The following is a 16,890-nucleotide window of genomic DNA, read 5'->3' as shown; positions in this document are numbered from 1 at the left end:
TAGAGTATTTCTTGATTCTGAAATACAAAGCAGAAATAAAAGAAAAGTTCTCCCTTGCCTATATAATAATTTAGCATTAGGGTTTAAGTAGGGCCCCTAGGAAAACTGAATCTCAGTTAAAAAGGGCCCCATAGGCCGGGCACTGTGGCTCATGGCTGAAATCCCAATACTTTGGGAGGCTGAGGCGGGCGGATCACGAGGTCAGGAGATCCAGACCATCCTGGCTAACACGGTGAAACCCCGCCTCTACTAAAAATACAAAAAATTAGCTGGGCGTGGTGGTGGGCACCTATAGTCCCAGCTACTCGGGAGGCTGAGGCAGGAGAATGGCGTGAACCCGGGAGGCAGAGCTTGCAGTGAACTGAGATCACGCCACTGCATTCCAGCCTGGGTGACAGAGCGAGACTCTGTCTCAAAAAAATAAATAAATAAAAAGGCCCCTTAATTTATACAAAAGATAAGAAAAGTATATGCCTCCAATGATGTGATTAACATTATAAATCAACTTGGTTTTTGTTGCTGTTGTTTTTTGCTTTAACTATATATTTTTTCTTTAATATACAACAGTTGTAGAGCTCAACTTTAAAAGATGTTACATTCTATTTAATGAAAATTATAAATGTAACTTGAGAGAATCTGCCTTTAGAATCATCTATAATATTCAGTGCTGCGCAAGGGCCTTAACATCCTAGTACAATGAGCTAATACTATATGAACAGTAAGTGAGAAAGCTCCCACTTAGTTTATGACACTATAGCAACAAGTATTTAGGAGCCATCTTCAATGGCATCCTCTACCATTCTTTTCCATAGTCACTCAGGCAGTACATACTTTACCTTCACATTTTTTTCTTTTGGAAAACTGATGACAGCTCATTTTTGACTTTGGCTAACCAAGGTCCCCTAAGGAAGGGAAAAAAAAGAGCCTTGCTTTTTACTCAAGCATAAGCAATACTGGGAGATCCCCACAATTTGGGACTGTATTGGAAGTAAGTGACCACTTTTCTGAAGCCAGCTAATATCTCTGAATCCTCTTAGACATTTATGTCTCAGTGAAAAGGCCTCGGGTATGGCTGAAGTTCCCAAGCCCTACTGTGGTAGAGCTCTAGAAAAATAAGCATCTTAGAAGCAATAAAGGGGAAGGAGGAGTCTGCTCAGGCTATACTATTTCCCCACCACAGACACAGCACTAAAGAGGGATGGAGGAAGTAACTATCTGCTCTTTAAGGGATCCTCATATAAATAATTGGTCCCTCTTTGAATTGCTTATTTAAATGTACGTTTCTGAAGTGCTGTTGAAATACAAACATATATATGACCAGATAGAAGGAAAAGATGGAACATAATTATTTAAATATAACACACTAGAGGGAAATGTAATATAAGAAATATAAATTCTTGGGGCGGGGCACGGTGGCTCATGCCTGTAATCCCAGCACTTTGGGAGGCCAAGGTGAGCACATCATGAGGTCAGGAAATCGAGACCATCCTGGCTAACACAGTGAAACCCCGTCTCTACTAAAAATACAATAAATAAATAAATAAAACATTAGCCTGGTGAGGTGGCAGGCACCTGTAGTCCCAGCTACTCAGGAGGCTGAGGCAGGAGAATCGCTTGAACCCAGGAGGCAGAGCTTGCAGTGAGCCGAGATCACACCACTGCACTCCAGCCTGGGCGACACAGCAAGACTCGGTCTCAAAAAAAAGAAGAAATATAAATTCTCGTTCCCCTCCCAAAAGTTCTAAACACAATGTGAAAAACCTCTTTTTATGTGAGTGCCACCAATCGTATGGCATTCATGGGATTGGGGAAAAATAATTTTCCTTTAAATAAAGGTCCCCCAAATAAAATTGTTTAGATAATATAAGGAGGAAAGTGTTGAATATTATTCATCTAAAAATTGGTATTTCTGATTAACTGAATACCTGTTAATAGAAGAACTGTTTCTTCTTTAAGGCATCATCATGTATAGCCATCCTTATCCAGGAGTGCAAGACCAAGAACAAGCCACGTAAGCAGATGTCTCTAGCATGACTACTTTCTCCTTGACATGGCTGAGCCTCTGTATAAAGTGCTGTAATTGGAAATCACAGTTGTATCTGAATGAATGTCAATCTAGAAGGGCTGGTAATATGTCACTGACTGGGATAAAAGGAAGTTTCTGCCAGGGTGTAGAGTGGGCTTGCCAAGTAGAGCTTGTTGACTGCAGACTCACAGCGTTTGCTGCTTTTATAAGTCAAGTGATAAGTGCTACATCACTTCAACTTCCCTGCATAGCAAATAAGTATGGTTTCTATGCTCAAGAATGATACATCCCTTGCACAGACTCTGTAACCGTTGGAGACCGAGGTTTTTCTATCAAATATCCCTAGTCAATTCCGATGCACTAGAACTACATCTATTCTGGGGTCATGGCAGAGTCACGTTGGAGATATTATCTGGCTGCCTTGCAGGATGCCTTATTTGTGTCACAGCCAAGTCTTGTACTGTTTTGTTGATGGTTTTAGTTACGAATCTTTCTGAGAGGAAAAGAGTTCCAAAAACTTATGTGTGTTTTCCTCTCCCTATTGCTCACTCTAGAATCAGCAGTTTAATCGATATTTTAGTGGCACTGTCTATCTTGATGGGCTACTCTGTCACCACCGCCAGCTTTGTCACCTATGTTGTAAGGGAACATCAAACCAAAGCCAAACAGTTGCAGCACATTTCAGGCATTGGTGTGACATGCTACTGGGTAACAAACTTCATTTATGACATGGTGAGTAACGTATGTCATTCATTGCAGGAAATAAAAGATTAATTTGGATAGAAGACATCAGTTTTCTATTCAAGAGTTATTTACTCTAGTTTGTTCAAATTGTTGTGACAAAGACAGGAAATAAAGAAAATGACTTGAGTCAGGCTTATCTTCATCCAGTGGTTGGAGGAAAGATAACCTATCTGCCCTCATCTCTGTGGACTAGATCAGATTCCCTAGGGCACTTAAAATGTGTATTTCTGGGCCCCACTCTAGATCTGTCAAATCCATATCTTAGGAGGGGAGTGTGGAGAATATGCATTTTTAAAAAGATCTGCCAGGTGATTTTAAGCATGCTGAAGTCTTACTGTCAGTATTGTGGAGAAATAGAAGGTTAGCAGCAAAATATCCTTACCTAATTGTGCCAAACAATCAAGCTTATAAAAATTTAATCAACTAATAGTGAAAAACGTGAAGTAGTAGCCCCTGCTAATGACACATTAAAGAAGATTAGTAGGAAAAAGAAGGAATGTATTTCATTGATAGCTCTCTCATTTGCATAAAATGGTCCCAAGTTCAGATGGTTGTTCGTGACTCCAAACATAACAATGTTGGCCAAAAGCCCAGGATGGGTATGCATTTGCCTGGTGATTATGGTGAAAGTGTCTGAGTTGCTGTCAAGATCATTGGCTTAAAGGGTTAGAGAGTAATTAACTGCATTATCCATTTTGTTAATGTATCCAGTGAGGTCTAAAATGTGTTTGTTGTAGAAGTCAAATCTAAAAGAATAGTAATGACTGTTCAGGACTTAACAAGAGCTTTAATGTTAAGAAAATTTCAAGTACATACTTCTTTGAAGGTCTAGTTAGTACTTTAGGATTCTGTTGTCTTATATCTGGAGCTCATTCCAATTTAGGAGATTCCTCCCCGACCTGCAAATTAAATTACCACTACCTTCATTGTGTCCATCTTCCTGCAAACTCCTCAGCATTTAATATTTCTACTTGCCAACAAAATGCTAAGTTCTTTGTTCATATACCTGTGATTATGAGGATATGTGGGACCTGATGCCCTGCTGCTTTGCACAGAGTGGTTCACACTGATAACCAAGCTTTAGAAATCAACCATCTGAGAGAGTTCCAGGATTCAAAACGAAATCAATACTTTGAGGACTGAATGTAATACCAAGATACCTGGCTGTCTTATCTTTCTCACTGAACCTCTGTCACTGAACCATCCCAAGTCTCAAAGCCTAAGGCAGGAACACCAGGGATTCCTTGTATATCTGTTAAAGATGGAGATTGGCTTAACCTCATATTGCAGGAGACAAATTCTAAAGTGAAATCAATGTAAAATAAGTTGAATGTTACAAGCAATGGGAACATAAATAAGAATTCATTTCTTCAAATTTTTCTAGGTCAACTTGTTGGAGTTTTAAACTAGATGGGTTATTGAATTTTTTTTTTGAAAATGCTTGTCACATATTAAACATTGTTTTAAATATTTCCATAGGTTTTCTACTTGGTGCCTGTAGCATTTTCAATTGGTATCATTGCAATTTTCAAGTTACCTGCATTCTACAGTGAAAACAACCTAGGTGCCGTATCTCTTCTACTTCTCCTGTTTGGGTAAGCTGCTGATTAAGCAATGAAAGAAGAATTAATAGAATTAAATGCCCCTAGATACAAATAGGACTAAATCTCATTAGCTAAATTACAACTGTCTTGGGGTTTCATTTGACATGAGTGAGACTAACAATACATTGCACTTGCTAGTCCATAGACTGTAAAGTATAATACTTTTGAAAATTAATGTTATTAATAGTAATACCTAAAATTAATAAGCATTTATTGGGTGCCAAGTGTCATGCTTTCTAATTTACATATATGATCTCATTTACATAAAAGGAAAGCTTTAGAATGACTAGAAAATATGTATACATGTATAAATTTATGTATTGACTATATGAGTATACATAGCATTATAAAGTGCATATACATGTACACTTATTTATATTTATCTTTTTATAGATGTCTAAGGACACACATAATATTGTTTCTATAGTAAGCTAATATAGGTAATACAGGCTGATATAATCAATGCTTAGCATAACAAATCTTTCTGCCCTGAATACATGGTAGTAACCCTTAATTAGCAATTGTAGCTGATGCAGAAACTCTGTCTCTAGATCTATTTAATTGCCCCCCAAATTGCTCAAGGTTTTGCTCAAAACAGGCTAGCCAGCTTCTAAGCATGCTCTTTCTGCTCAGCTAGAACAGTGTCATTACTTTTCCTCAACTTTAAATTATAAGATTTATACTGATTAAACTCATATTTCTGAGCAACCAAAAAGGCTTGCCTAGGCGGGATAATACCATATTCAGGAGAGATTAATTTGTAGTTTTAATGATGTAGAACTACTCAAGGTTTCTTAAAAGAGGCTTTTTTTCTGTTTTTTAAAAACACTCTTTGGATTTTTTTGTCAAAAAGGAATGAAAGAGAGATCTAGTTACAAGGCTTGACAACTCATCCCTAATGGTTATTTTTACTTTGGAAGCCCATTTAAATTGTTATTTTTTGTAAAATAGAATAATTAAGGCATTTCTTTTTTGAGATGGGATCTCACTCTGTCACCCAGACTGGAGTGCAGTGGCATGTTCACAGCTCACCACAGTTTGACCTCCCGGACTTAGGTGATCCTCCCACCTCAGCCTCCCAAATAACCAGGACTACAGGTGCATGCCACCATGCCCGGCTGATTTTCGTATTTTTCTGTAGAGACAGGGTTTTGCCAAGTTGCTCACGCTGGTCTCAAACTCCTGGGCTCAAGTGATCTACCTGCCTCAGCCTCCTAAAGCATTAGTATTACAGGTGTGAGCCACCATGCCTGGCCAAGGCATAATTTTATTTCATCGTGTTTTTCACCTGCAGGTATGCAACATTTTCTTGGATGTACTTGCTGGCTGGACTCTTCCATGAAACAGGAATGGCCTTCATCACTTATGTCTGTGTCAACTTATTTTTTGGCATTAATTCCATTGTTTCCCTGTCAGTGGTATACTTTCTTTCCAAGGAAAAGCCTAATGATCCGGTAAGGTCCCTTATTAGTCTGCTAAATTTCAGTGAATTTATCAAAAGCTTCAACATGTTCCAGATAGAAAGATTTTATTTATTCTGCATAAAAAAGAAGAATATCATTTGATTCTATTAAATTTGGGAGAGGAGAAACTACAGCTTTTAAAATCCTTTTTGGGCCTCGTCTAAGTTAATGCCTATCATTGTATGTACTGAGTGTCAAAACTATTGACACCTGATAGGGCTTGAATGGGGTGATGGAGGTGAAATCAGATGTATTGTGCGGCCCTACAGAAATCGCAACCATTGGTCAGCTAAACATCTTCCTCATTAACAAATTCTTATGGTATGGTGGTGACAAGGACAATGACTTAGTTATATGACTATGAGCTTCGATTCATTTGAACATTCATAGAGAAAAAACCTAATTCATCCCCTTTCAATCATGTATTGGAGACTACTTCATTGTAAGCATCACTTTCCATTCAGAGCTGACAATTATGATTAGTGAGAAGAGAAGCACTAACAGTGCCAGGCAATTGAACAGAAAAGAATAGAGAGGAAATGAAGTGAACTGAGGACTAGACAAGCATACTCTGGGAGAAGGAAGAAAATTCATGAAGTGGAAGTTGTTGGCCCACGTGTGAATAATGTGAAAATGAGCTATTTGCCCCTCTTGGAGACATGTTGGCTCTTCTTCTACCTCATTTCACCATTTTAGTCCCTCTCCAAGTAGGGATTATCTTGGGTTCCAAAACTTTACTGTAACAAGTACCTCCCTCCCTCAGGCACATAACGATACCCTGTATCAGACCCCAACGCGCTGGCTAGCCCTACATTCCTGGGATTAAAGGCAGGTCTAGAAATAATTTTGCCTCCAGGATTACGTCCAACATTAGAGGTGGCCTCACATAATGATTTTCTGCTTGTATTTCAGTGATAAACATCCACCATTTAGTATACTAAATAGTTGTATGCAAATTCAGCCTACATGGGCAATAATTGTCAATCTAGATAAGCTTTTTAGGTTTCACTATTTGTCTACATCTATTTTTAAAATTTTGTCAGCTTTTTGGAAGCTTAACACTGAGTTTTATTTTTATTTCTCTTATTTCAGACTTTAGAACTTATTTCTGAAACCCTCAAGCGCATTTTCCTGATTTTCCCACAATTCTGTTTTGGCTACGGTTTGATTGAACTTTCTCAACAACAGTCGGTCCTAGACTTCTTAAAAGCATATGGAGTGGAATACCCAAATGAAACCTTTGAGATGGATAAACTAGGTGCAATGTTTGTGGCTCTCGTTTCTCAGGGCACCATGTTTTTTTTCTTGAGACTCTTAATCAATGAATCCCTGATCAAGAAACTCAGGTAAATGTAATGAAAGCATATGTTTGACATCTAAAACAGAACTCAATTCAAGCTATTGAGAAAGAAGTCAATAGTCTAAGCTTTTCCATTGGTAATATGGAAATGTTTGGCTCAAAAACTTTAAAAAAATTCTAGCATAATTCACTATTTTATTCTAGTAAATAGTTATCAAATCTTAATATGTGACTGCAACTATTGCTGTTGAGTGAGGGAATAAAATTAAATAAGCACAGTTGTTAACCTTAAAAAGATTAAGATACAGTGGTGAAGTGAAAATATGTACATAAACAAAAGATGTAGTCTTTGAGTTGAGTTTGGGAAAAGGGAAAACACTTTCTAGGCAGAAATGGGGAAAGAGGATTGAGTGTGGAGCATGTTGGCAATGAGTTTGGGAAAAGAAGACTAAGAAAAAGTGAAGACAGCATCATAAACGAGAAGAAATACACATGCAATTGACCCAGCAATTCCATTTCTGGAATGCTTACATATATGCTCACAGATATACAGACTTATGTATGTTTAAAGTTATTCATTATAGTAACCATTTCCAATAGCAAAAGAATAGAAACAGCATAAACGTCCTTCATTTAGGGACTAATAGAACATTAAGCAGCCATTAGAAAGAATGATATAGTTCTCTATGTAACATTTGGAAGTGTCTTTAATACTTACTAATTTAAAAATGCAAGGTTCAGAACTATGTGTAAAGTATATTGCCATTCCAGTTAAACAGAAAAGAATTATTTATGCCGACATATCCATAGACTATCTCTAATTGTGAGTGCCTCTCCTGATGAGAGAGAGACATGGTTGAAGAGAACCGTTTTCACTATATATTCTTTGGTATCATTTAAATTTTAATGACATGTACATGTATCATCTATTGAAAACTAAAATTTTAAGTAAATAATGAGAGAAAATAAAAGAGCAGAGATAGAGAAATATATTAGAGCATATTTAAGAAAGAAGTATTATAATTTAATTAGAACATAGAATAAATGTAAGGTAAAAGTAGGAGTTACAGTTTAACATGCAGTTGGGAGATTATGGAATCTCTTAAATGCTTGATAAAGAGATATGGTTTGGGCTTTATTCAGCAAACAAATGGACATTCATTAAGAGTTTTTGAACGAGAAAAACATGATGAAGTTGTGCTTGACGAAATGTAATTTTGTAGATGCAGTGCAGACTGGAATGGAAGAGTTAGAGACCCTGGAGCCGTTTTAGCTCCTGGAGAAATCTAGCTGAGAAGGATAAAAGCCTATAGGACTAGGCAGAAAATAATCCATGATAGGGTGTTATAAGGCGCGGTGGCTCACGCCTGTAATCCCAGCACTTTGGGAGGCCAAGGCGGGCAGATCACCTGAGGTCAGGAGTTTGAGACCAGCCTGACGAACATGGTGAAACCCCAGCTAAAAATACAAGAACTAGCTGGACGTGATGGTGTGTGCCTGTAATCCTAGCTACTGGGGAGGTTCAGGCACAAGAATCGCTTGAACTCAGGAGGCGGAGGTTGCAGTGAGTTGAGATGGCGCCACTGCACTCCAGCCTAGGTGGCAGAGCAAGACTCTGTCTCAAAAAAAAAAAAAAAAAAAACAACAACAACAACAAAAAAGGCATTTCCAGTATTTGGAGACTGACTACATGATTTTGGAATAAGGAAGATTAGATTACGGTTGGGGTCTTTGAGGATCTCTTCAGAAGAAACCGGGACATTGGGAAGAAAACCTGGATTGATTTCTTTAATTAATTAATTTATTTTTTATTTTTATTTTTTGGTATTTGTTAGCCAAGATATCAAGGTGGGTTTGAGACTTAATGAGTTTGGAGGGCTGATAACCTTAAAATATTGGCTAAATCCTAGGTGAGACATTAATAGTAAAACAAGTACAGAATAACGATAGCATTAATATTATTGATGATTATAAAAGTAGATATATCTGCTATACAATATTGTGCCTATAGTTAACAATACTGTATTGTGCACTTAAAATTTTGTTAAAAGGGCAGATCTTATGCTGTTCCTAAAATTAAAAAAAAAAATAGAGAGGCTTTTTAAATTTAATTGAAAAAAAATTTTTTTTTGAGACGGAGTCTTGCTCTGCTGCCCAGGCTAGAGTGCAGTAGTATGATCTTGGCTCACTGCAACCTCTGCCTCCCGCGTTCAAGCAATTCTCCTGCCTCAGCCTTCCAAGCAGCTGGGACTACAGGCGTGCACCACCATGCCTGTGTAATTTTTGTATTTTTAGTAGAGACAGAGTTTTGACAGGTTGGCCAGGCTGGTCTTGAACTTCTGACCTCAGGTGATCCGCCTGCCTCAGCCTCTCAAAGTGCTGCGATTATAGGGGTGAGCTACTGCACCTGGCTGAAAGGGTTTTTTTTTTTTAAAGGTGATCATTGGTGTTAGGTTTGTAGATGATGAGTTTTCCTAACGATTCTGGAGTTCCTTAGTCCCTCTCTTAGGAACTAACCTTCAAACACTTCCTTATTACTGAAATTAGAATTATAAATCTTAACAGTGGATCTGTAAACATTTAAGGCATGGAGAACAAAAGCTGTTTCACAAATACCACGGTGAATACAGTGAAGAGGGTCTATACAGATTTCTTAAGTTATCTGAGTAGCATAATTCATTACAAATGTAAAAGAAGTCTAATGATGACTAGTACACTGTTAGCGACATGAAAACCCATCAAAACATGTCAAAATTGAATAATGTCATTTCAAAATCACTGATGTAAAATCACTGGGTCCATTTTTAGGCTTTTCTTCAGAAAATTTAATTCTTCACATGTAAGGGAGACAATAGATGAGGATGAAGATGTGCGGGCTGAGAGATTAAGAGTTGAGAGCGGTGCGGCTGAATTTGACCTGGTCCAACTTTATCGTCTCACAAAGACCTACCAACTTATCCACAAAAAGATTATAGCTGTAAACAACATCAGCATTGGGATACCTGCTGGAGAGGTAAGAAACTGTGTTTTGTTTCTAATTGTCCTTTTCATTGGCATACTGTGTGACAAATTAAAATCTTAATTATTGGCCAGGCACAGTGGCTCATGTAATCTTAGCACTTTGGGAGGCCAAGGTGGGAGGATCACTTGAGGTCAGGAGTTTGAGATCAGCCTGGCCAACGTGGTGAAACCACGTCTCTACTAAAAATATAAAAATTAGCTAGGCATGGTGGTGCATGTCTGTAGTTCCAGCTACTCGGGAGGCTGAGGTACGAGAATCACTTGAACCTGGGAGGTGGAGGCTGCAGTGAGCTGAGATTGTACCACTGCACTCCAGCTTGGGTGACAGAGTGATTCTGCCTCAAAAAAAGAAAAAAAAATCTTAATTATTTTTCCATAATTTTTTTCTAGAAATATAAAAGTTAATCTGAATATTTCCATGGGAAAAAATACACACATGCATATAGATACACACATACACATATATATACATACACATATATATGTATATGTATACACATATAGAGTCATCCCTCCATATCCATGGGAGATTGGTTCCAGGACCCCCAAGGACATCAAAATCCACAGAAATCCACAGATGCTCAAGTCCCTGATATAAAATAATCTATGCACATCCCACTGTATACTTTAAGTAATCTCTAGATTACTTACAATACCCAATGCAATGTAAATGCTATGTAAATAGTAGTTATAGTGTATTGTTTAGGGAATAAGAACATAGGAACTCTGTACATGTTCAGTACAGATGCTTTGTTCCCCACTGAATGTTTTCAGTCCATAGTTGGTTGGATCTAAAGGTTAGAAACCCAGGGATAAGGAGGGCTGACTGTGTATATAATTTACATATGTCCAGGTATTAGGTTGGTGCCAAAGTTAATATTATTTACCCTATGAGTCTTCCCGCTTGGCAGAGGGAATTCAACAAGTCCTACCACACAGCAAGTCCTGAGCCCCTTCCTAAACTACTGTCTCCTTGCTCTGGGGTAGACTTTGGTCAGGAAGCCTGTTCAAGGTGCTGTCTTCACCCTTTCATTTCCAGTCCTCCTCAGAAAACATCATAAAGACATAAGTTTTCGGAAGTGAGGTCCTAGGACTGCATCTATTTATTTATATTCTTGCCCTTCTCACAGAAGCAATATTAAAGCAGCACTGAAAAGAGAAAGCAAATATGGCTGTGCCACTTAGTTTTCCAAGCAGAGCTGCAAACTACACGCATCAAATTTATTTGACAGTACAAAGAAACTATTGCCTCAATAGTTTATTCAGTAAAGTTGTGATTTTGTGTGAATAATGTGAAATCTATAAATATAATTACTTTGTTGGGTTAGCAGATCTTATTTGTGGGGTATTTTGTCATGTCACATAGAGGGATGATATAACATAATATGTAAAATAGGTCCTCTGTGTGTGTGTGTGTATATATACACACACATGTTCAGACGGTTAAAGGAAAAAGAATACATAGTATCCATTTGTTTTAAAAGAGGAAGTTTTATCAAGAGCACTACACTACCCATGAATAATTCCAGGGATTTATTTATCTTGGTAATTTATTTCACCCAGGGAGAAGAGGGAGAGATACAAAAGCAGTATGTCATTGGTTTGGATTAAGGTTTACATCTTCTTTTTCTCCCTGAAACCAGTGTTTTGGCCTTCTTGGAGTGAATGGAGCAGGAAAGACCACTATATTCAAGATGCTGACCGGAGACATCATTCCTTCAAGTGGAAACATTCTGATCAGAAATAAGACTGGGTATGAAAAACTAATGCTTCAATTTACCAACTACGAAGTACTTCAATGAGAAAAATAATTGAAACGGACATTTAATGTTATTTTGTGGTTATATTATTCAATCCTTAGGGGAGAACAAAGCTATTAAGGTGGGTGGAAATGTTTAAACCTTTAAATGTGAATCTGATAGTGGGATTATTTTATCCCTTTTTATCAAAGTCATTGACCACCATGACCAAAATAGAGCTACCTTCCCAGCATTTGGGAACCAGGAGGGATAAATCCTTTGAAATTCATCTGTGTTTTTTATTCTCTCAATTCAGATCTCTGGGTCACGTTGATTCTCACAGCTCATTAGTTGGCTACTGTCCTCAGGAAGATGCGTTAGATGACCTGGTAACTGTGGAAGAACATTTGTATTTCTATGCCAGGGTACATGGAATTCCAGAAAAGGATATTAAAGAAGTGAGTACAAGTGTGAAAAACTACTTAATTTGAAACCATTATTGTTTCTGCTTCTGTCCCCTGCCCCACCGCACCCCACTATCCCCCCTGCCCCACCATTTCCCCACAAAACCACCTGGAAAACTATGCCATTTTCCTTCTGGCAGTGGCAATGGCAGTGAGTCCCTCTTAGTTTGGTCATGTGTATTATATATGCACCTATGAAATTAGGTTTAGAAGCTCGTTGGCCCGTGTTTGTTCAGTTACCCTTTTAAGAACTATTAAACAGAGGATCACACGTGCGTTAGGCTCTGGGCTGAGCGTTGGCTGGTGATGCCTGTACATCTTGTAGTGTTTGGATGAGCACTGACACAAAGAGTTAACGGCAAAACGTCTGAGTAAAATAGATTAGTTTCCACTTTGGTTTTTAATCTATGGCTTTATATCTCACTGCAACTATTTGCCGTTTTAATGAGATGGCTAACCCTTAGGGCAGTTTCTTCTACTTTTGCAATCCTGAGGATCTGTTGTTTAAGTTCAACCAGGATTTCATTATTTGCCAGGACTATTTAACTACAGAAATAACTACAAGAACCCATGATTCCTAATGTGCTAACGTTTTGATACTAGGTCAGTTTTAAATAGACTGAAAGCCTTTATGACAACTCACCCCTCAGTAAGAAGAAAGAGGAGGCAGCAATAACAGTCAGTGAGAACCCTGCCTTGTGAATTCTGTTTTAGCTCTATTAAGCCTTACTAGAGAATCTTGTGGTAATGCAGCAAAAAGTTCAATCTGCAATTGTAAACACACACACACATTTGATGGGGGAGGGAATCCCATCTGAAAATGAACCTCCAAAGAATCTCTTCAAATAAACTATTAATCTCAAAGTGATTCTTTGAAAATAAAAATAAAATCTAGTTGAATTTAAGTGTTTTCATTTTTTTTCCCCAGATATATTCTCCATGATGAAATTTTCTTTTCATGAGCATCTTTTTTTCTATTTAGTGCTTTAAGGGTTTTGGCACAGGAAGGTCAACCTAACTCCTCTTTTATTGCCCACAGACTGTTCATAAACTCCTTAGGAGACTTCACCTGATACCCTACAAGGACAGAGCTACCTCCATGTGCAGTTATGGCACAAAAAGAAAATTATCCACTGCACTAGCTTTGATAGGGAAACCTTCCATTCTACTGCTGGTAAGAGAATCATTATTTTAAAAGGCCACTCCATAATTAGAACAGCATATCTGATTGTATGTGTTAACATTTCATCATCATGATTGCAGTCAACATTTATGGAGGTCTCACTATGTGTTAGCTATTGTACAAAGCACTTTATGTACACTATCTCAATAAAGGAGTTTATATCAGCAAATAATTTGTTACTACAACAATATGCCCTCGAAAATGTTTTATCTGAAAGCAATGGCTTAGTGCATTTCAGAGGAAACACTGGCATGGAAATGGGAAGTGAAACAAATTCACGGTACTCAAGTAAGTTATGGAATATGGTAGAATTTGATTCCCATCTATTGAAGAAATCATCTCTCTTTTTCTGTTAGGAACTGAGTAGGTAAACTCATATTTTCCAGCTTCTACTATGGAGGACAGGCACATTTTAGGACAATGTGTTGTACTAAATTTTATTTCCTTGTTGCTTAAAAATGAGTTATCTAGCTTAGGATGTGATGCATACCATCCTATTTCATCTGAATGGGGGGTGGTGTAGGATGGGGAAGAAATGCATTCCACATTTACATTTTTCTTAAGAGACAGAAAATTTAATTGATCACCTGGAAACAGAAATTACACATAGTAGTAATGTTAATATTTTGCACCTCAAGTCTAACTTTGTAAAAGGCTGTTTATTTCAGAGAAATATACTTGCCCTTATTTTGGAAAATCCCCTTCATTCAAGGACCTCCAAACTCTGAAAGAACCTTAACTATAAGGAATCATAATACAGTTATAAGTCACCACATTATTCCAGGGATTAAGTCATACAGTGGATCAAATCATTTAAACTGCCAGATAGAATGATGCACAGCCCATCTTTCTATAATACCAGAAGCTTATAATGCATTATATCTCTGCCAATCGATGCTTATAATGGAATTCTATTGTGTAAATGTTCCTTAAATTGAACAAAACAATCCTTAGGCACCTCTGTGAAATAACAAATGTAAAGTACTTTAAAAGGTTAACTGTTTAATGTAAACATTATATATTAATGAACCAAAATGAAATATTGACTATGAAAGATACCAAGTTTTCTTCTACGTGCATTTACTAAATATGCTATCTTCTTCAAAAATAGGAGCAGTGACAATGTATCCTTTGTTTCCCCAAATTAACACTCATTTCTTTATTTTTTAAAAAATTATTTAACTACTATTTTGACACATAATATTTTATACATATTTATGGAGTATAGTGTGATATTTTGATTCCTGTATACAATATGTAATGATCAAATCAGAGTAATTAGCTTATCTATCACCTCAAATATGTATCATTTCCTTGTGCTGGGAACATTCAAAATCCTTTCTTCTAACTATTTGAAAATATACAATAAATTATTGTTAACTATAGTAACCCTACAGTGCTATAGACCACTAGAACTTATTCCTCTTGTCTAGCTGTAATTTTGTATTCATTAACCAATCTCTCTCTATCCTCCTCTCCCCGCTATACCTCCAGCCTCTAGTAACCATTATTCTCCTCTCTACTTCTATGAACTCAACTGTATTAGCTTCCACATAACCCATTCCTTTCTTTAGATTTAACACCATGCTGTAAATACAAGCCTCTAGTTATGTACATATGTACATATTTTTTGTTATGAGTATATTTTTTAAATTTTTACCTAATCTTGACCTATAATGTGTCAAAATCTGTTATTGTGTGTTTAGATGATCTGCTGCTACATATTCTAATTTTATGTCTGAATAATTTTTCATAACATCATTTACTTTGAAAAACAATGTATATCTTTCTACTTGGCAATTTCTACAAATCTTGTTTTTATTTCCTAAGGAGTGTTAAATTTCAATTAATAACAGAAAACTAAAAATATACCTCAAACAAATTTACTGAAATATCAAATTATGTTCTTTCTGCTTCACGTAGCATATTATCACTCATAGCCACAATTCTGCTATCAGGACCAGGGTGGTAATCTTGTTGATATGGCTTATATATGTGGCAAGGTAGAATTAAATATAAGAACTCTACTTTGCCAGTAATGGAAGTGGAATTTTTTTCCAAAGAAACATAAGAGACGGATGTAAAGTAACAGGGTGTCAACTTAACTGAGACACTTTTTAAAACAGATTGACAATTTTAAATGATTAATTTTGAGCTTTTTGACAGCAGCAGAAAGAAGCCTATTAAGTATAAAACGAGTTAGTCACAGGACCTCGAAAAGTGTTTCTGTTCTAGGGAAGTGAAATGCAGTAATTTATGAAAAGAACTTCATCAAAAATTAATTTGATAAATTTTTCTTGTAACTTTCTATTAAGGATGAGCCAAGCTCTGGGATGGATCCGAAGTCGAAACGGCACCTCTGGAAGATCATTTCGGAAGAAGTACAGAACAAATGTTCCGTCATCCTCACATCTCACAGGTAAACTGTGTGAAATCTTTAAAGTGAATCCACACAATCTTAGGATGACAGATGGGCAAAGGTAATCCTGTATAACATATATATATATAAAAAATATATATAATTATTTTTATATATGTTATATATAACATATGTATATATGTATATATGTAACATATATATGTTATATAATATATATAACATACATTATATGTATATATGTTATACAGGATTACCTATATACATATATATGTTATACACACACACACACACACACACACACACACACACACACACACATATAGATGACAAATGCCCACAGTTGAATCAAACTATTTTATGTTTATAGTAGTAGGAGCAAGTCAGGCAGGTTTCATGGTGAGAATATAGTTCCTGTGGTGGGACAGAGTCTAAAGTCTAAGCAATCTTTTCAACATCGAATTTCTCATAACTTATGGCCCTCTTAACTCATCTGTGGCTCCCTATTGCCTGTCAAATAAAGTTCAGAATCCTCAGGCTCAACATGCAAGGCTCTTCATTCTATGGCCTCATCTAAATGCTCAGTCTTTTTACCCTGCAACACCTTCTCCTATCAGTCAATCTGAATGACTCCTGGTTCTACATTCTTCCCATCTCCATACCCTTTCCCATCTCCAAGCCCCTTCTTGGGCTGTGCTTTCAACTTGAATTTGTTTTTTTTTTTTTTTTTTTTTTTTGAGAGAGTCTCACTCTGTCACCCAGGCTGGAGTGCAGTGGCACAACAACTGCTTACTGCAACCTCCACCTCCCGGGTTCAAGCAATTCTCCTGCCTCAGCCTGTCACGCAGCTGGGACTACAGACGCCCACCACCATGCCCAGCTAATTTTTGTATTTTTAGTAAAGGCAGGGTTTCAGCATGTTGGCCAGGCTGGTCTCAAACTCCTGACCTCAAATGATCCACCCACCTT

At 37.1% G+C, this 16,890-nt stretch overlaps 1 protein-coding gene and 1 long non-coding RNA gene across 2 annotated transcripts in view; one reads left to right on the top strand and one right to left on the bottom strand.

The window, feature by feature from the left end:
* Window positions 1–16,890, bottom strand: part of LOC103217794 (uncharacterized) — a 160,012-nt gene that overhangs the window by 3,171 nt on the left and 139,951 nt on the right. Inside the window, exon 3 of the long non-coding RNA XR_005241452.2 lies at window positions 13,005–13,127. This is a non-coding gene — a long non-coding RNA (uncharacterized lncRNA). The remainder of the gene's footprint in view (window positions 1–13,004; window positions 13,128–16,890) is intronic.
* ABCA12 (ATP binding cassette subfamily A member 12) overlaps window positions 1–16,890 on the top strand; it is a 208,128-nt gene that overhangs the window by 178,069 nt on the left and 13,169 nt on the right. The window contains exons 40-49 of the mRNA XM_038001573.2: window positions 1,957–2,011; window positions 2,581–2,758; window positions 4,250–4,365; window positions 5,669–5,828; window positions 6,930–7,183; window positions 9,946–10,150; window positions 11,802–11,911; window positions 12,214–12,355; window positions 13,401–13,535; window positions 15,860–15,963. Coding sequence (XP_037857501.2) covers window positions 1,957–2,011; window positions 2,581–2,758; window positions 4,250–4,365; window positions 5,669–5,828; window positions 6,930–7,183; window positions 9,946–10,150; window positions 11,802–11,911; window positions 12,214–12,355; window positions 13,401–13,535; window positions 15,860–15,963 — 1,459 coding nt within the window. The remainder of the gene's footprint in view (window positions 1–1,956; window positions 2,012–2,580; window positions 2,759–4,249; window positions 4,366–5,668; window positions 5,829–6,929; window positions 7,184–9,945; window positions 10,151–11,801; window positions 11,912–12,213; window positions 12,356–13,400; window positions 13,536–15,859; window positions 15,964–16,890) is intronic.

The sequence above is a fragment of the Chlorocebus sabaeus genome, chromosome 10, assembly GCF_047675955.1.
Source record: "Chlorocebus sabaeus isolate Y175 chromosome 10, mChlSab1.0.hap1, whole genome shotgun sequence".
In the NCBI taxonomy this organism is placed as follows: Eukaryota; Metazoa; Chordata; class Mammalia; order Primates; family Cercopithecidae; genus Chlorocebus; species Chlorocebus sabaeus.
Note: the sequence above shows the minus strand (reverse complement) of the source record. Positions and strands in the feature narration are given on the sequence as shown.